The 17,642-nt window shown below is 40.6% G+C and overlaps 2 protein-coding genes across 4 annotated transcripts in view; one reads left to right on the top strand and one right to left on the bottom strand.

The window, feature by feature from the left end:
* The window catches only part of ponzr1 (plac8 onzin related protein 1), a 34,580-nt gene extending 29,115 nt beyond the window's left edge, over positions 1 to 5,465 (bottom strand). For all 3 annotated transcript variants that reach the window (XM_070546599.1, XM_070546600.1, XM_015941923.3), the window contains exon 1: positions 4,888 to 5,465. The gene's annotated coding sequence lies outside the window, so the exon portion shown is untranslated. The remainder of the gene's footprint in view (positions 1 to 4,887) is intronic.
* A 2,133-nt stretch (positions 5,466 to 7,598) lies between these two features.
* Positions 7,599 to 16,221, top strand: LOC139066387 (uncharacterized). Its single transcript, XM_070548915.1, has 3 exons — positions 7,599 to 8,099; positions 15,267 to 15,330; positions 15,418 to 16,221. Exons 2-3 carry the CDS (start codon positions 15,285 to 15,287, stop codon positions 15,969 to 15,971), a joined length of 600 nt encoding a protein of 199 aa, XP_070405016.1. The 5' UTR covers positions 7,599 to 8,099; positions 15,267 to 15,284; the 3' UTR covers positions 15,972 to 16,221.
* Positions 16,222 to 17,642: the final 1,421 nt, after the last annotated feature.

The raw sequence follows: 17,642 nt of genomic DNA, 5'->3' as shown, positions 1-17,642 counted from the left end.
AACCAGGACGCCAAGTGCAAAGTTTGGAGCAGCACATTTACCCAGAGGCTCTCAGATTGAGCAAACTTGTGAGAATACACGTAATAACTGACTAGAGATGGAGCAACATGTCGCTAGCATAGCGGCTAATCTCTAGCATAGCAGTTTGACCAGTTATATTGATATAAAGATATAAAGTCACCTTGTATCTTGTTTAAAAATTATACTGATATTTTAAAAATATCGATATATCGCCCAGCCCTAGCGCAGACTGAAAGCCCGTTGCTTGGCCGATTCTGGGCATTGCTTTAGCAACCCCAAGCTACATCGTGCTGCCCATGCAACTTTACTTCATAATATTTATTCCTTCTAAAAAATGAGATGTGAATAATCTTGTGCCACATCGTGTATTGATCACGTTTTATCACAGCATGAGGAAAGGGAGGGAAAGGTGGAGTAGGGACATGTGTCATTTTCTTGTCTTCTAAATATGAGACAGTCCTGGTGGAAACGACTGCTGAATTTGAATAAAGTCATGAATTTTTAAACAAACAGCCCAAGGTAGTGTTTATCTCCATGCTTCATAATGTACTGATTGTTATTGAAGCAGGAAGTTTGTGCTATGCACCGAATGGAAGGAACCTTCTAAAATGTTTACCTAAAACAAAATTTAAAATTAAGTTACACAAACAGAGAAGCACTGTGGTTTATCATCTCTGGGATGACTGGGAACTGAGGCCGTTTCTTCTTCTCTGATGTTATTGGGCAGAGCACCTCACACCAGTGGTGTTCTGTTGCTAAATACGTGACTGTAATGAGTGGAGGACCCAAGGAGGTACGGCTGTTCAATGAGACTGAAAACTTGGTTGCTTTTAGTTCAAAACATGTTATTGGTGGAGGTTTTGAGACAAATGCAAGAGAACAACTTCCTCAATTTTTCTTTAACCCTCCCACATGTCAGCTCCACTTTTACGAAGTCCAGTAGCGACTTGACCGCCACTCTGAAGTTGCAAGTGTGATATTCTGTGATCAATGATCAGCTTTCTTTTGTTATTCCCCATTTTAAAAAAGACGTAGGGAAAGGTGCCTTTTATTTTAAAGCTCCTCGGGACTGGAACAAGTTACCTGCTCATATAAGATCTATTTCCTCTTTTCGCCTTTTTATAAACTCTCTATGAGTACATGAAACCGATCTGCAATTGTTTTGAAGGCGCTGTCTGACTTTCTTTTTGTTGTACCAAAGCAGGATATTATTATTTTCTTTTTTATCCAGTTTTTTTTTATCTATTCATTAATCTTCTCAGTTGTCTTTTGTTAATTTTGTTTTGATTGAGTTTGTTTTGTTCTATAGAGTGCTGCCTCTGTCTTCTTGTATTTTGTTTCTCTACGGTAGGAGGACCCACTCGTAAACAAGATGTTTCATCTCAAGTAGTTTTATCTTCCTAAAATATAAGTTACAGTTTTTCTCAATTGCTAGAACACTAAAGTCCATTGACTAAAGAAAGTTCTCAGTTGCTTGAACTCATTAAGCTAACTGTTGAGCCTGTTGTTAAAGCCTTGAACCATTTTACACGGTTTAGCAAAACTCTAAACACATTCTCCGTCTTAAAACACATTCTGCACTCTAATGTACATGTCATCCATAATGGTAAACACAAGTGGCACATTTACCCATAACAAGAGCACAAATGTCATTGATTGAACACAATCAGTCAAAACAGATTTCACTTGTTTCAAATGATGTGAAAACCAATAAAAGCAAGTTCAGAGAGCAAACAGGTTGTTGAAGGTGGGAATGAGGAAGTGACAACGGATAGAAAAATTCATGTGAGAGGACGAGGATGGGTGCGAGGTGGGGGATGAGGAGGAGGGCAAGAAAGAGAAAGAGGAGGATGAAGAGGAAGAGAAAGACAAAGAGTGGAAATTGAGCAACAACCATAGACCATGTTGTTGTCCGTGGGCTGACAACGAGGGAAGCAGGACATAGAGAGCAACCCAGTTTGAGCCTCAGGAGGGAAAATGTTACATGTGATGTCGATGAAGTGCTGTGGCCTGACCCAGCCCACAGACAAGAAGAGGTCCATTGATGACATGTTTAGTCCTTTGATGTTTTTCATTTCATGTATTTTTTTTTACTGTCATTGAACACTGTAGCACAACGGACTGCAGGCTGTATGTGGTACAATAAACAAATTGTATGGCCCTGAACTTTGTGCTTTCTATTTTTTGGTGTATTGTTTACTGACTGCTTGATGGTGTATGTAATTTTCAGTAATCTGTTTATGATTTGAGAGTAGTGTTTGATTTTGAGCACAGCTAAAACTGTTTTGAGGCAAAAGTTTGATTTCGCAAGAGGAATGAGAGGTTTTGTAAATCGTGCTTGAAGCTGATGGTTTTGTGTTTGATGTTTTGAGAAAAGGGAGCAAGGTTTCAGGTATTGTGCTACAGCAACTGAGAAAAACTGCAATAAATATATCTAATAAATATTCTGGGGGGGGGGGGGTCTGAGTTGCATTTCATTAACCCTTCAGGGGCGTAGCACCAAATTCTGGGCTCTAGGTACAAGTCTTCTAGGTGGGCCTCCATGCTCAATTACTTAATATATCTCTTACACATTTTGTCATGCTATAAGACAAGATGATAAATATGATCTTAGTTTAACCTCTATATTGAGCAAATACAAATGCCAGCATAATAAAAGTGAAATGCCCAGACTTCACATATAATTATTTTTATTTGCCAACAATGTGTTCAAACAAAAATCCTGGAATTTATTTTCCAGTAAATGCCCACTGACGGGTCTTCATGTTAGCAAAATCATTTTTGAGATCTTTAAAGTCCAATCCTTTGGCTAATTGGCTTTCAATAGAAAGAAGAGCTAGGCTGTTCAGTCTATCCTGGGACATTGTTGATCTCAAATCATTTTTCACCAGTTTCAGTTTGCTAAAAGCCCGTTCACCCCCAGCAACAGTCACAGGTAGTGTGCAAAATATCCTCAGTCCAATACAAACTTCTCCAAAAATGCTCTGTAATTGCATCCTGTAGATGGCATTAAGCAGCTCAAGAGGAGACCGAATGTGTGGAAATGTGGCACCATATGTTGTTCTCAGGTGTAGCATCTCATTCTCAAATTCAGCTGTGAGATCCTTGTAATATTTTCTCATCAGTGCCTGCCATGATATCTTCATCTGCTCTTCAGTCATGTCTGTCATGGTTCATGATGTTAAGCTTTGCTGATACTGATATGTATTGATATATTAAATACATATGACATGAAATAAACCAGGTTCTCTCTGTGAATGTAATGTACTCTAAATTTTATAATCCCTGCATTATCAGCCAAATTATAAGATTGTCCGTTTTCAAGATCAAATATAAAGAAGTTTAAAATAGGCTTAAAATATCTAAGCAAGTCAATAACAATCCTCTAACACCAGTGTCGTCATGCTATACGAAAAACAGTGGCAGCTTCTCATTCCTGAGATTACCATGAATCCATCGATACCAAGTTTGTCCTGGTCCATGACTGGGAAGGAGCTGAAATATCCACACAGAGTGAACCTGTTTTTACTGCGAGGTCCGCGAATTAATTGGCGGCGGCCGCCCGCGATAATAATTCTGATTAATATATATATTAATTAGTGTTTTCACTGATAACACTAATTAATTTATATTTGATCTTGATGGTGAAACTAAAGGCGTTTAACACTGAACACCTAACATGAAGGCAGCTTCTGAGAGCTAGCTAATATCAGCTAAAACTGTGTTCTGCTGCTGCTGCTCACCTTCCTTCTACTTGCTTCTGTTCAATTAACTTTTCCTCCTTCTCCTTCTTTTCTTTTCTTTTCTTTTCTGGAAGCCAGATTTCCCTTTCTTGGGAAAAGACATGACTGACTCTCCTGCCTCCAGCTCTGGCTGTCATCTGCGATGTCTCATTAGCTGTACATGCGGCCGTGCAGCCCCTGGCCGCTGGTGTGGACTGAACCACTTTGCACATTTTTAAGGGGTGATAGATGCTTCAGAGATTATTCAGTTATTTTTTTAAGGCGAAATTCTGTTTCTTAACCTCTTTATCCAGGTAAAGGGAAGTTTATTAAGACATTAAGTAAGTTGGGGGGAAAAAACAACAACAATAAAACATTTTTATTCAAAGCTGTCTCAGGGCCCCTCCCTGCAGTGGGCCCTGGGTAAACGGTACCCTCCCCCCCCCCCCCCCCCCAGTCTGACGCCCCTGAACCCTTTAACAGTTAATTTGAGCACATGCTGGCTCAAGAAAATTATTAAAAAATATGAAGTTGCTAAGTGTGCCTGTAATTTTGAAGGGCATTACAGCTTTATAATAAACAATATAATCCTCCTTCCTTTTTTCTGGAATTTATTCAAAATAAAGGCTTCTTCATAAGAGAAATCAATGTCCAATTAAAATTTCAGTTATTTTTATTTACCTTTGTAAAATGTAATGACCTGTTTCTTGTATTTTTCTGTGTTGACTTAAACACTTGTCCTACTTTGAAGCCTTTCTGCCACGTGGATATGCTAATACTAGTTAGCTAGTAATTACTAGATGTAGCGTTTAAAATTGGTTTCCACTACCTTCTAAAGTAAAGATCTAGCAGGAAAACTCTTTACAGATTATTTAATATTCATATTCATGACCAAGAAAAACAAACATGTGTCATTAGAAACGAAACAAGCTCTGGGTGTCATTAAATGACAAAAACTCTTTTGTACAAAACGGCAAAAACAGTAAGTATATGAAAGTTTTCGTGAGGAAATGTGTGGGATAAAGATTAATGTCTTTAACTGAAGTTCTCCTATTAGAGCAATAGTAAAATAAACATTAACAGGCTTAAATAAACTTTAACAAGCTGCCCTTTGAATCTGGACCAGTATAAATGGCTTTCCTACCTTGTGAGGCTTGTTTAGGAGGAGAAAACCCAGCGAGGCTCTGTCCGCTCTGAGATCAGCAGTAAATGAGGAGGGAAAGTGATGAACACACCTTAAATATGGGCTTAAGTTTTGATTTCCCTTGAACAGCCACCCACTTCTAAGATGACCTGGTGAAGTAAAGTACTGTAAACGTCTCTTTTTTGGGGGGGGGAATTGAACCCCATCAGCCCTAAAGTTTGAGATGTATTTATTGATTTAATTATCTATTTATTTTTACTGTTTGTGCTTACTTTTAACACACTAGTGAAATATAAAAATCATAAAGTAGGCTGAAATGCTATATTTCTAAAACAAAAATACAGCAAACCTCCCCTGCCTCACAATGGTTTGATCCAGCTCTCCTTTCCCGGTTTGGCTCTCGGTGCTCCGTACCTGCCTGTGGCTGTCGCTATTATTCTGAAGATTCCTGCTTTTTGCGGGACAATACCGGATTTCCATAAATTTTCACATGTCCTGCTAATTGAGACACCGCATGTTTGACAGTCTCCCGTTTCGTGTTTAAATCTTGCATAAACGGATTGTGTGACGATCTAGAGGCTGTCAATCAAACTAGGAGGCGGGACTTAAACGCAGGCGTCCAGGATCTGCTGGGGGTCCTTCGACTGCCGATGACGTCACTAGGTGCGACGTCACTGCAAATCTACTCGGCTTTCACACATACGTTTTGGAAAGACATCAGCAATTTTGTTAATAAATTCTTGTTTGTTAACACCTAAATGTTTTCTTTATAATAGTAAAACACCATATTATCTTTGTTTTGTAAAGAATGTGAAACTGCATAAAACCACCATCGGACTGACAAAAAATACAACAGTTCTTATATGTGAAGCCACATCTGTATGTATTAATGTGGAGTTCGTCTGTGTATTTCCTTAGTTGTTATCTAAATACATTTTATGACTCAAAATATTGCTTGGTGTCTTTCAGTAAAGTTCTTATATTTTATTTTGCCCCATTTCATCAACATCAAGAGCTTTGGAGGGTCACCGTTTATCATTAGCTTATATTTTACATGTCTCCAAAAAGTGTTGATTTTTGGACTACAGGACTACAATCGCTAAGACTACGACCGCAAGTTTGTTCTGACCAATCAAAATCATAACGTGATAACGTCACTTCCGTAAGCTTCATGTTCAGCCAATCAACTACATTGACGTCGTCGGCAGTCGAAGGACTCCGAGCCGATCCTGCACCGACACAGGTCTAGAGAGAACAGAGAGCATGTGGAAGCAATCATTTACCACAATTCAAATAATTAAGAATTAGCATAAATGCTCCTTAATTTTCTCTGTACAACCAATAATTTTTACTCTTAAACAAATTGAACAAGAAATCATCCAAATTGCTTTTTAATTTTCTTCTTTATCATTGCTTATTATGTGACTTGATGAAAATGATACAGTAAAGGACATTTAAGATTTCATTTTCAAATAACTGTGATAAAAGTGTAACAACATTCAATTTGAAATGTCAAACTTGAAAATTAAAATACATGTGCAGAAATGCTTTTTAATTTTTTTAACTCAACTGTCAATTGTGAGTGATGAATGAAATAAATAAGAAATCATTCAAACTGCGTTTTAATTTAGCTCATTCTGTGACTTCATGAAAACGATAAAGAAAAGAACATTTAAAGATCACCAATGTAAGATGGTGCTTGTCCATGTAAGGCCCCAAAGACCAGAACCAGGATCTTGAAATGAACTCTGAAGTTGACTGTCAGCCAGTGAAGCTGGAGGAGAAGAGGGGTGATGTGGGTGTGTTTGGAGGACTTTGTCAGAAGCCGAGCACAGGCATTCTGAACCACCTGTAGACGGTTCAGGGAGGTTCTGCTCAGACACGTGAAAAGAGAGTTACAGTAGTCTAAGCGTGAGGAGATGAAGGTGTGGAGAACTGTCTCAAGTTCAGAGCGGGGCAGAATAGGACTCAGCTTAGCAATGTTCCTGAGATGGAAGAAGGAAGAGCGAACAAGAGAACTGACATGAAAATCCAGGGTGTGAGCTGGGTCAAAGGTCAAGCCAAGATTCCTGACAGACGGTTTAGTGTAAGAAGCAAGCTGACCAAGAGAGTCTCTGACTTTGAGAACCAGCTTGTCTGGGCCACAGATGAGGATCTCAGTCTTATCTTCATTCAGCTGTAGAAAGTTCCCAGCCATCCAGGTTTTGATAGAGTCTAATCAGGTGTGTAACAGCTGCAGCTTAGACATCTCATGGGGCTTAAAGGAGATGTACAGTTGGATGTCATCTTCATAAAGATGGTAGGAGATTCCTTTGAAGGAGCTCAGGGTGTGCTGAAGAGGAAGCAGATAGAGGAGGAAGAGCAGAGGCCCCCAGCACAGAACCTTGTGGGACACCATGGGTAAGGGTGGTGGTGGAGGACCTAAACTTGGAGATGGCCACAGAAAAGGAGCGCTCAGACAGACAGATAAGTAAAAGTAAATTATTATATTAATATTAGTCAAAACTGTGTTCTGATAATTAGTTCATGTGTCAGGCTTTAAAGGATTAACTGTCTGTCTAGGCTGATAATATCTTTGCACAAGGCTGCAGATTTCTCTCAGAGTCTGAATGGAAGTTAGACTCTGAGAGAGAAAGAGAACTAAACATGAATAACATGGTTAGTTCTCTTTCTCTCTCAGAGAAAGGTAAATCTCCTGCAGTGCGCTACAGATGTTTAACCTGCTGTATGCTAGCGTTAAAGCTTAACACTGCCAATAAAGTTATTATGATGGACTCGTTTCATTAGCAAACTTAACTTTAAGCGACTTACATATTTCTTTGGAAAATAGCTCCTCATGTCCTCAACCTTCTTCTTTTTGCCTTCATCCTACTATAAACTACTTTAGTGAGACTCTTATTTTGGTAACAATCAGACAGGATGTGGTGTGCAGCACTTTCATTGACCGGAGGTGTGTGGGTTGGTTGTTGGGGAACGTGACTGCTGTAATGCGAAGTGACGGAGGTGTTAACAAAAAAGCCTCTCGAGTTCATGGCCGTCGGCCTCTCTTCATGTGCAGCTTTTATACAGGTAACATCATCCTATCAGGACCCTCCGTTACACTCACTCGCTTTTGGCCCCATGCGTCAGGTCGCACTGCAGACACAGGAGTCTTGCATACGACTGGAACGTTTTCCTTTGGCGCTGGAAACAACCAGCATATTTTGTCTCAGGTGAGTCTCACGTGAGTCCCGTGACGTGACAATCTTTGACAGTTTTGATATTAAACTTGTTTAAAAACAACCCTGTGACAGCACGTGCAGCTAATCACACTGTCCATATGTGTTATGGAGGCAGGACTTGTGGAAAGTACTTCATTTAACCCTTTCTGCACCTCTAGGCTAACCACACGATGAATGAGTTGTTGCTTTTAGTGGAGGCAGTCAAATTATTGGTGGGGACTATTTGGTCATTGCTGGATATTGGTGGGGGCATGCCTCCTCCATCCATGCTAAACCTATGCCCATGTTTATGAGTCATGATTGGCATTTGTATTGTGAAAATGGAAAAGCATTTCAGCTAATGCTTTTTAATTTTCAAACAGAATTTTGTTAGCACCGTATTATTTGAAAATTAAATCTTAAATGATCTTTTCTTCATCATTTTCATTAAGTCACATAAAGAGTAATGACAAAGAAGAAAATGAAAAAGCAGTTTGGAGGATTACTTAAATGAAAGAGCATTTCTGCTGCTGCTTAATCATTTTGATTGTGTCACACGATTGCTTCCATAGAGAAAGGCATGGTGGAGACTCGTGGGTTAAGCTTTTCAGGGCGACTAAGAGTCTGTGATGTTTTTCAGAGCCTTTCTCTGTGTCACAGCAGTACTCAGGAACTGGACTGGCTGGTGGTGCTAAAAGTCACTTGTGTCCAAACTGATGTTTCAAATGAGAGACAAGAACTTTTATTGAGCCTACTTCCCTGTTTTTACCTCCTGGAAGCTGAATGAACTCACCTGATCAAGAAAGTTCAGTAGGAGACACAAGGATCCTAACTGGACGATATCCAGCAAATTACCTCTCAGTCATTTAAGAGTATTTGAGGCACAGTGGTTCAAAATGATATGATACAAAAATGTCAATTTTAAGTTACTGAAATGGAACACTTTCATTTAAAAATGATTCAAAATAAAAGTTTGTGTGCAATCGTCTGAAGTAATGTGGAAAAGGGAAATAAAGATGAATCAACAGTAAAATAAGTGATAGAAAACATGCTTGAGTTACGAAGAGGATAGTTTTAATCTAAAAAATTATCATTTATGAGCAAATGTAGGAGCTCTATTGTCTTCTGCTCTCTAGTGAAGAATCAAAGTATTGCAGGTGACAAGTGTTTGTGGTTGTATTGTTATATAATTATACAATACAAAATAATTGCATTAAATATTTTCTTTATCTCACTTGACTTGATTATTAATTCACATTTGGATGGATTAATGTGCACCCTGAATTTAGACTGGTTGATACATGTGACAATAATAATAATAATAATAATAATTATTATTATTATTATTATTATTATTATTATCATTATTAGTATTAGTATTATTATACATTGTTTTATTATTATTATTATTATTATTATTATTATTATTATTATTATTATTATTATTATAGCATCACAGCTTTTTAACAGGTTTATTTTGTAAAAGGAATCAATGAAAGATGTCTGTGTTTTATTATTTGTGGAAGTGTGTGGTTAAAAAATAAAAATGACATTTTTCTGAGCCAAGTCTTTCTTTTTTATCTGGACTTTTACAATCATGACTATACAATTTAAAGCAAAGATATGTATTCATCTTTGTTGTGGAGTCGTGCACCCCCATACACACGCACAAATAAGGTGATAGTGAAAATGAGTTTTGCCCTCAAACTTTTCCGGTGTTGTGCTGGAGCGGAAGGCGCTGAATGTGTGAAAGTGAGGGAGAGAGGGAGAGCAACAGTTTTTTTGGCGGCATGTGGCAAATTCTCCTTTCCTGCCTCCTTTCATCAGAACCACATGAGCCCCCTATACCATGGGGCAAACTCCATCCGGTTGCCAAAAAGTGAAACCAACGTTGAAGTGACAAAACTTGCACTTCCTCTCTCATCCACTAGGGGCTGGAAAAAGCAAATTCCCATGAGCCGTTTTTACAAAACAATGCTGTGAATTTGCTGCAACGTGCAATGCTTTTGAGGGCACAATGGCAGTGTTGTTGATGAAAGCGGCACCCTGACTAATCAGAAGCTTGCATTCTCCGTCTTGTTTGATGGATGTTTAGAAAAGTCCATTCCACTTGTCCATTCGTACTTGCAAGCCTGCTGGAGAGCCATCACAAGGATGGATATTGGCGTAGCATGTCTTCGTACCAACGCAGACAGAGAAGCATAAACCAGGCTTTACCCATAATGGGGTCATTGAGGCAAGGCCATTATCATGACACAGACCAACAATCTGTCTGGGGATAAAAATTATGAACTCACTTTTTCTCTCATTTAAGTGCATGAGGAGTGAGGCCATCCAGGACTTGACATCCTCCAGACATTGTAGAAATTACAATAAAGACAGAACAAATGAAGAAGAAGGACAAGAGGATGAAGTAACAGTGGCTCTCAAGATAAAAGACCACAAGAGCAACATAATTAAAAAAATTTAAATAGTTAGAATTTTAAAAAAAATGGGGGGGGGGGGGGGGGGATAGAGATTAGAAAATGCAAAAGGAAAAAGATGAAAAAGTTAAAGGTAATCTAGGGATCCCGAAAAAGACAGACGTCCACTGATCTCAGACTAAAGTCAGCTTAACGCCTGGGACACACCGGCTGCCAAAGCGCTGGGAAATTCAGCCGCTGCTCCTCAGACCAGACCAGACACTTGTTTCTCCACTCTGGTCGAAGCGCACCTCGTAGTTTTTCTTTTAACCACTTGGTGTCCTCCATTTCCTCTCTGCCTTTTCTCTGCTCTTTTCCTCTACATCCCCCTCCCCCTTGCTGTTTGTGTGTGTTTGTCCGCATGTGTGTGTGAACCTATGGTGTGAACCAGTTGTTAATAGCTGGCCTACGACTTTCTGCCTCTCTGTCCTGTTTGCTCCGGTTGAAAGCATCGACATATACATATATGGACAATGGGTTTCCATAGACTCCAACAACACGTTTTTGAAGAGAAATGGGAGGTGGCCACCACCGCCATTTTGACCGTGTCACAGGTTCCGTCAAGCCCAGGCAATTCCACAAAAGGGAAGAGAGGTGGAGCTGAGGGTGGGGCTGTAAGGCTGGGATCAACTGACGACACCCGGTCGAACTAGCTACAAGCTAACCTGAAGCTAACCCAAAGCTAACGCGGAGGTGGGAGCTAAGCTAATTGAGGTAGCAACCATAGACTGTACATACTGGACAAAATGATTCCATAGGCTCCAATAACACGTTTTTGGTCTATAATGGGAGGTGGCCACCACCGCCATTTTGACCGTGTCACAGGTTCCGTCCAGCCCAGACAATTCCATAAAAGGGAAGAGAGGAGGAGCTGAGTGTGGGGCTGTAAGGCTGGGATCGAGTGACGACACCCAGGCGAACTAGCTACGAGCTAACCTGAAGCTAACCCTGGCTAACCCAAAGCTAAAGCGGAGGTGGGAGCCGAGCTAACGGATGTAGCCACCTAGCTTCAACCCAACCGGAGCTAACTGGAACACCCATCGACCTGACCCTCACACGGAGTTTAGGTGGAGGTTTTCTGCGCCTGTTCGTGAGAAGTACCTGTATTAAAAAAGTTTTAAATCGGTAAGTTTATAATTTATTTCCATAATGAAAACATTTTGCTTTGAGCAAGTTTTCAGTACAGTTTTTTTCGGCGCTATCACTCCTGAGTCGCACCAGCCATTAAATGTATAATGAAGAAGAGAAAATATATTTAAGTCTTATTTTGGGGGGACATTTTATTATTTTTCTTACAAAATCTGAGACCAAGCGTTTCACATTGCAAGACAAGCACCGGTAACCATAACAAAATGAACAACAGCGCGCCACGGGTCGGAGTCAGCCCGCAGCAGCGCGGTGTAGCCTACATATTTTGTTATATAAGTCGCTCCGGAGTATAAGAAGCAGGACCAGCCAGATTATGCAAAATAGTGCGAGTTATAGTCTGGAAAATACGGCAGTTATTAGTATTCGAGCTAAATTAGCAGCCTAAATACATTTCATATATTTCCAAAACGTAATACTTGTTTGTATCTTGTACAGCCAACTAGCCTTTATTCTGGACTCAGTACAATTCAAAAGTAAAGAGACATGGGCGACGGTGGCACAGGAGTTAAGTGCTCGCCCCGTAATCGGAAGGTTGCAGGTTCGAGCCCTGTTCAGTCTGTCGCTGTCGTTGTGTCCTTGGGCAAGACACTCAACCCACCTTGCCTGCTGGTGGTGGTCGGAGGGACCGGTGGCGCCAGTGCTCGGCAGCCTCGCCTCTGTCAGTTGGGCAGCTGTGGCTACATAGTAGCTCATCCCCACCTATGTATGAGTGTGTGTGTGAATGGGTGAATGACTGATTTTGTTGTAAAGCGCCTTGGGGGGTTTCAAGAACTCTAGAAGGCGCTATATCAAATACAGGCCATTTATCATTTACCATTATACAGATGAAGTAAGCACAAGATAACTTACTGGAAGACATGGAATTATCATGAGAACCAGAACAAGATAGCCTGATAACAGTCATGTGAAAATAACAGTTAAAAAGTATGTATGTATTAAGTATGTAAGTATGTAAATATGTAAGTATGTAAGTATGTAAAGTATGTAAGTATGTATTTTCCCACTCACATTAAAGGTCACACCCTGGATTTAATCTGCTGCTCCGGCCTGACCCCCTCCAACTGTACAGCTGACCCGCTCCCTTTCACGGACCACTTCCTCATCTCCTTTTCTGTTCCCCTCCGTCTCTCCATCATCAAGTCACCACGTATCATTTCTTTTCATAATATTAAGGACATTGATCTAGCCTCCCTGTCCTCCAGTTTTGCCACCCTGACCCCTAATTTGTCCTATACTCCCGATGATCTTGTCATTCAGTACAATAACGGTCTGGTTTCTATCCTTAATTCATTTGCTCCCATCAAATCCCGCTCTGTATATTTTACTCGGTCTGCTCCATGGTTCACCCCTGCCCTACGCTCCTTGAAAGCTACCAACCGGAGGCTTGAAAGACTCTACAAGAAAACCGGTCTCACCATCCATAAAGACTTATATTCTGCTCAGATTTCTCTCTACAAGGACTCCATCTCCCATGCCAAATCTCAGTATTACTCCGGTCTCATCTCGTCCAACTCCAGCAACACTAAGGCATTATTTTCCATCATGAACAGCATTTTTCAGCCTCCCGACTCCTTACCCATCCATCTTTACTCTTCAGAAACCTGTAACTCTCTCCTTCAGTTTTTTAATGATAAGGTCAATAGAATCCATCTCTCTTTACCTCATTCCTCCCCTCCCTCTCCTGATTTATTTGAACCCACCATTCAGTTCTCCTCCTTTGAACTTCCCCATCCCTCAGAAATATTAGATTACATCACCAAATCCAAACCTTCCACCTGTCAACTGGACCCTATTCCAACAGTTTTAGTTAAATCGTGCCTTTCTTCTCTGCTCCCTTTTATAACGGCCATTATTCATTCCTCACTATCCTCTGGTACGGTCCCATCCCTATTCAAATCCGCTTCAGTCAGCCCTATTCTAAAAAAACCTGGTTTAGATCCCAATGATTTCAATAACCTGCGTCCCATTTCCCATCTTCCCTTCATTTCCAAAGTCCTAGAGAAAACTGTTGCATCTCAGCTCCATTCCCATCTCACCCGCAATAACCTTTATGAACAGTTTCAGTCTGGTTTCCGTCCCCACCACAGCACAGAAACAGCTCTCATCAAGATCACTAACGACCTACTCATTGCTGCTGATTCTGGTTTAATCTCTATTCTTATTCTCCTCGATCTGAGTGCGGCCTTTGACACCATTTCTCATCCCATCCTCCTCAATAGACTCTCTTCCTTAGGCATCACTCACACCCCCCTCAGCTGGTTTCAATCTTACCTTACTGGCCGCACTCAGTTCATCCAGTTAAAATCCTTTACCTCAGAACCCTCCCCAGTCAAGTCAGGTGTGCCCCAGGGCTCTGTCCTGGGGCCCCTCCTCTTCATAGTATACCTCCTCCCTATCGGCAAAATCTTCCGCAAATTCAATATCCAGTTTCACTGCTTTGCGGATGACACCCAGCTCTACATTTCCAGTAAGCCAAACTCAACTCTCCCACCATCCTCCCTTACACTCTGCCTCTCTGAAATCAAATCATGGTTCACCTCTAATTTCCTCAAACTCAACGGTAATAAAACTGAACTTCTTCTAGTTGGCACTAACTCCACCCTCTCAACATCTGACAGCTTTTCTTTAACTATTGACAGCGCCATAGTCTCCCCCTCCCCTCACGTCAAGAGTCTGGGTGTCATTCTTGACAGCTCACTTTCTTTTCAAGCTCACATTAATAACTTAATTCGATCAGCATACTTCCATCTACGTTCCATTAACCGTCTCCATCCCTCACTGACCCCTCACACTGCCGCCATTCTCGTCCACAGCCTCGTCACCTCCCATCTCGACTATTGCAATTCACTTCTTTATGGTCTCCCCAACAAACTCCTTCATAAACTGCAAATGGTTCAGAATTCAGCAGCCCGTATTATCACCAGAACCCCTTCCTTTCACCACATCACCCCGGTTCTCCAGCAACTTCACTGGCTCCCAGTTAAATTCAGGTCCATCTTCAAAATTCTCCTCCATACCTTCAAAGCTATCCACAACCTCTCTCCTCCAAATATCTCAGACCTTATAAGTATTCACACCCCATCCCGTTCACTCAGATCTTCTTCTTCCATCCATCTTGCGGTTCCTTCAGCCCGTCTCGCTACCATGGGGAGCAGAGCTTTCAGCCGCTCTGCTCCCCGTCTCTGGAACTCACTTCCCCCAGACATCAGAAACATCGACAGTTTTACCCTTTTCCAATCAAAACTCAAAACACACATGTTTAAATCTGCTTACAACCTCTGATTTTATTGAACTTTTTCTCTCTTTGTTTTTTCTTGTTTGGGTTTTATTATTGGTTTTATTGTATTTTATTACGTGTTTTCTGTAAAGTGACCTTGGGTGTCCTGAAAGGCGCTTTGAAATAAAATGTATTATTATTATTATTATTATGTGTAAAGAAATAAAAATATATTAGAATTAGTGTAACTCACTGTGATCCAAAAAATAAATCAGCCATAGCTGATTAGTAAATATGACATGAGATCTGGGAGTTTTTAAGTTTCATTCTTTTATTACATTTTTTTCTTAGATCTGTTAAAAGGTCACCATGGCAGCCTGTGTGTCTCCAACATCAGCAACACAACGCAGCAAGTGTAAGTTCCAATTACCTGTCTCGACCACTTCATGTATGGTTTTGTACTTTAAACAATTATGACAAACCCGTTATTTTTTCTCCATAGCCATTTGGATCATTGGAGACAGCTACGTGAGGCGTGGTGCCCAGAGAGCTGCAGAGACCGTCGGACACAACCTTGGCCTCCCTGACGTCTGTGTCTCCTGGTTCGGTTGGGGCGGACTTAGGTGGAAAGACCTTCTCCCCTTTTTTTACTCCCGGCATGGAAGAGCAGCTCCTGATGTCCTCATCATCCACTGTGGCGGCAATGACATGGGGGTGGTCAGCAGTGTGAAGCTGGTCAACATGATGAAGGAGGACCTGCACCGGCTTCACCTTCTCCACCCTCATATGACCATCATCATGTCGTCCATCACCCAAAGGCGTAGATGGAGGGCAGGTGTAAAACCTGCCAAAATTGAGAAGGCCCGGAGGTTCGTCAACAGTGTAATGGCTACTTTTATTTCTAGTTTAAATGGTGCTGTTGTTGTGCATCCTCACATCAGACATGAGAGTCCAGGGATATTTTTGTCAGACAGAGTTCATTTCACTAATAGGGGAAATTATATATTTTTAACTAATATTGCCGATTGTCTTAAAGGCCAGCTCCAAAAGCAGTGAAAGACTTCCAGGTGGGAGTCTCGCTGCTTTTGAATTTGGCCTTTATGACAGATTTATTTTCAGGCAAACAGGATAAACATATCCCTGACTGTTATAGCTAATGTGTTGATGTAATTTAACTGTAGCCATTACACTGTTGAATTGTTCTTCCTTCAAACCACAATGTTACACTCACTCTGCAGCTCTCTGGGCCCAGTTTATTATTAAGTTTTTTTTTAATGTGCCAACACTTTGTGGCCTGTGTTATACAACGTAGTGTAAAAAATAAATGTTTTTGCTCAATTACTGGAATTTCTTTGGTTAAGACTACAAAGTGAGGAATAATGATTTACAAGTTATTTGTACAACAGGCCCATTTTAAATCCCAACAGTTTCTTAGCAGCCAATAGAAATGTGTTCTTTACTAACTTTACTTGCTTTAAAAATCTTACTAAAATAAAGAGTGCCGTATTGCAAAACCCAATCATACTTGTTGTGTAAGCATTAGCTTTGTAGACATTTGTGTGCAACAAAAACCAAACTTAAATAATTTGTCATTCTTTATTGAAAAATAGCAAAATACAGGTAAACAGAAAGTGTAGGAAAATGATAACGTGAAAGTATTGCTCTTTAAATGTAATACTACTTATTTTAAAATAGAAAAACTAAAAATGTCCTGTACAGCAACATGACAGAAGAATGGTGGTCTGTCTGTCAGAATGTGCTGAACAGATTTGCTCTATCAAGAGGAGCCTTAATGTGTACGATGTTCCCCTTGAGTAATATTGGTTTGGGTTATGTATTGCCACATCAGCATGTAAATGCTGAACCAGTCTGGAATAAAGACTGCTGATAGAGGATAAACAAGTAAATAGGAGGGAAAATTAATTCTACTAGGAAACCAACATGAAAACAGCAACCAGCAGCTGCACCTGTGAAGAAACATTTCTAAGAGTTGTCAAGAAAACGTGGGATGAACAACTATAAACATGTAAACCATGAACCGCAAACATCATGAACAACAAACATCAACAAGCATGTGTTCGTGCGTGTGCTGGGATGTGAAGTGTTACACCTCCAAGGATCAGGTGCACTCTGGAACGGCCCCAAGCGCCAGAAAACCTTGCAACAGAGAACTCAGCTATGCCACTTCCAGAACCGGGCTGACACAGGTCATGGGCCACAGGACACAAGAATCACACAGCATTTCCACCTGAAACAGAATCATTAAAATTAGAATCAAATACAACAGTTGTTCAGTATGACATCAAATGGATTTTTAAAGAAGATAATTGGACTTCTTTGGTTTCATGAATATAGGAGGGTTGATCTTAAGCCTGATTCATGCTTCTCCTGCGTCAGTGCGGAGACACGCAACTCCATTATCCGTCCTTGCGTAGGGCCCCAGCGGACACGCAAGTACGCACGGATTCGAGCCCACTTTTTTAAACATCTGTTTAACGAGACGGACTGCGCAAGCTGATGATTGGTCAGGATGCCGTTGTCGTTTCCATCCTGTTTTATGGTCTAGAACGGATCTTACTTTAGGTTTTCTTAGGTTTCTCTTTCATCTGGAAGTGAAAATGCTACATCAAATGCAAATGAATGCACGTTATCATGCAAGTACACCAAAATATTCAGCAATGTGCAGTTCAAAAGGTTTTGTTTTTATCTGGTGAACGTCAACCGGTC

The sequence above is a fragment of the Nothobranchius furzeri genome, chromosome 2 (assembly GCF_043380555.1).
Source record: "Nothobranchius furzeri strain GRZ-AD chromosome 2, NfurGRZ-RIMD1, whole genome shotgun sequence".
NCBI classification, from domain to species: Eukaryota; Metazoa; Chordata; class Actinopteri; order Cyprinodontiformes; family Nothobranchiidae; genus Nothobranchius; species Nothobranchius furzeri.
Note: the sequence above shows the minus strand (reverse complement) of the source record. Positions and strands in the feature narration are given on the sequence as shown.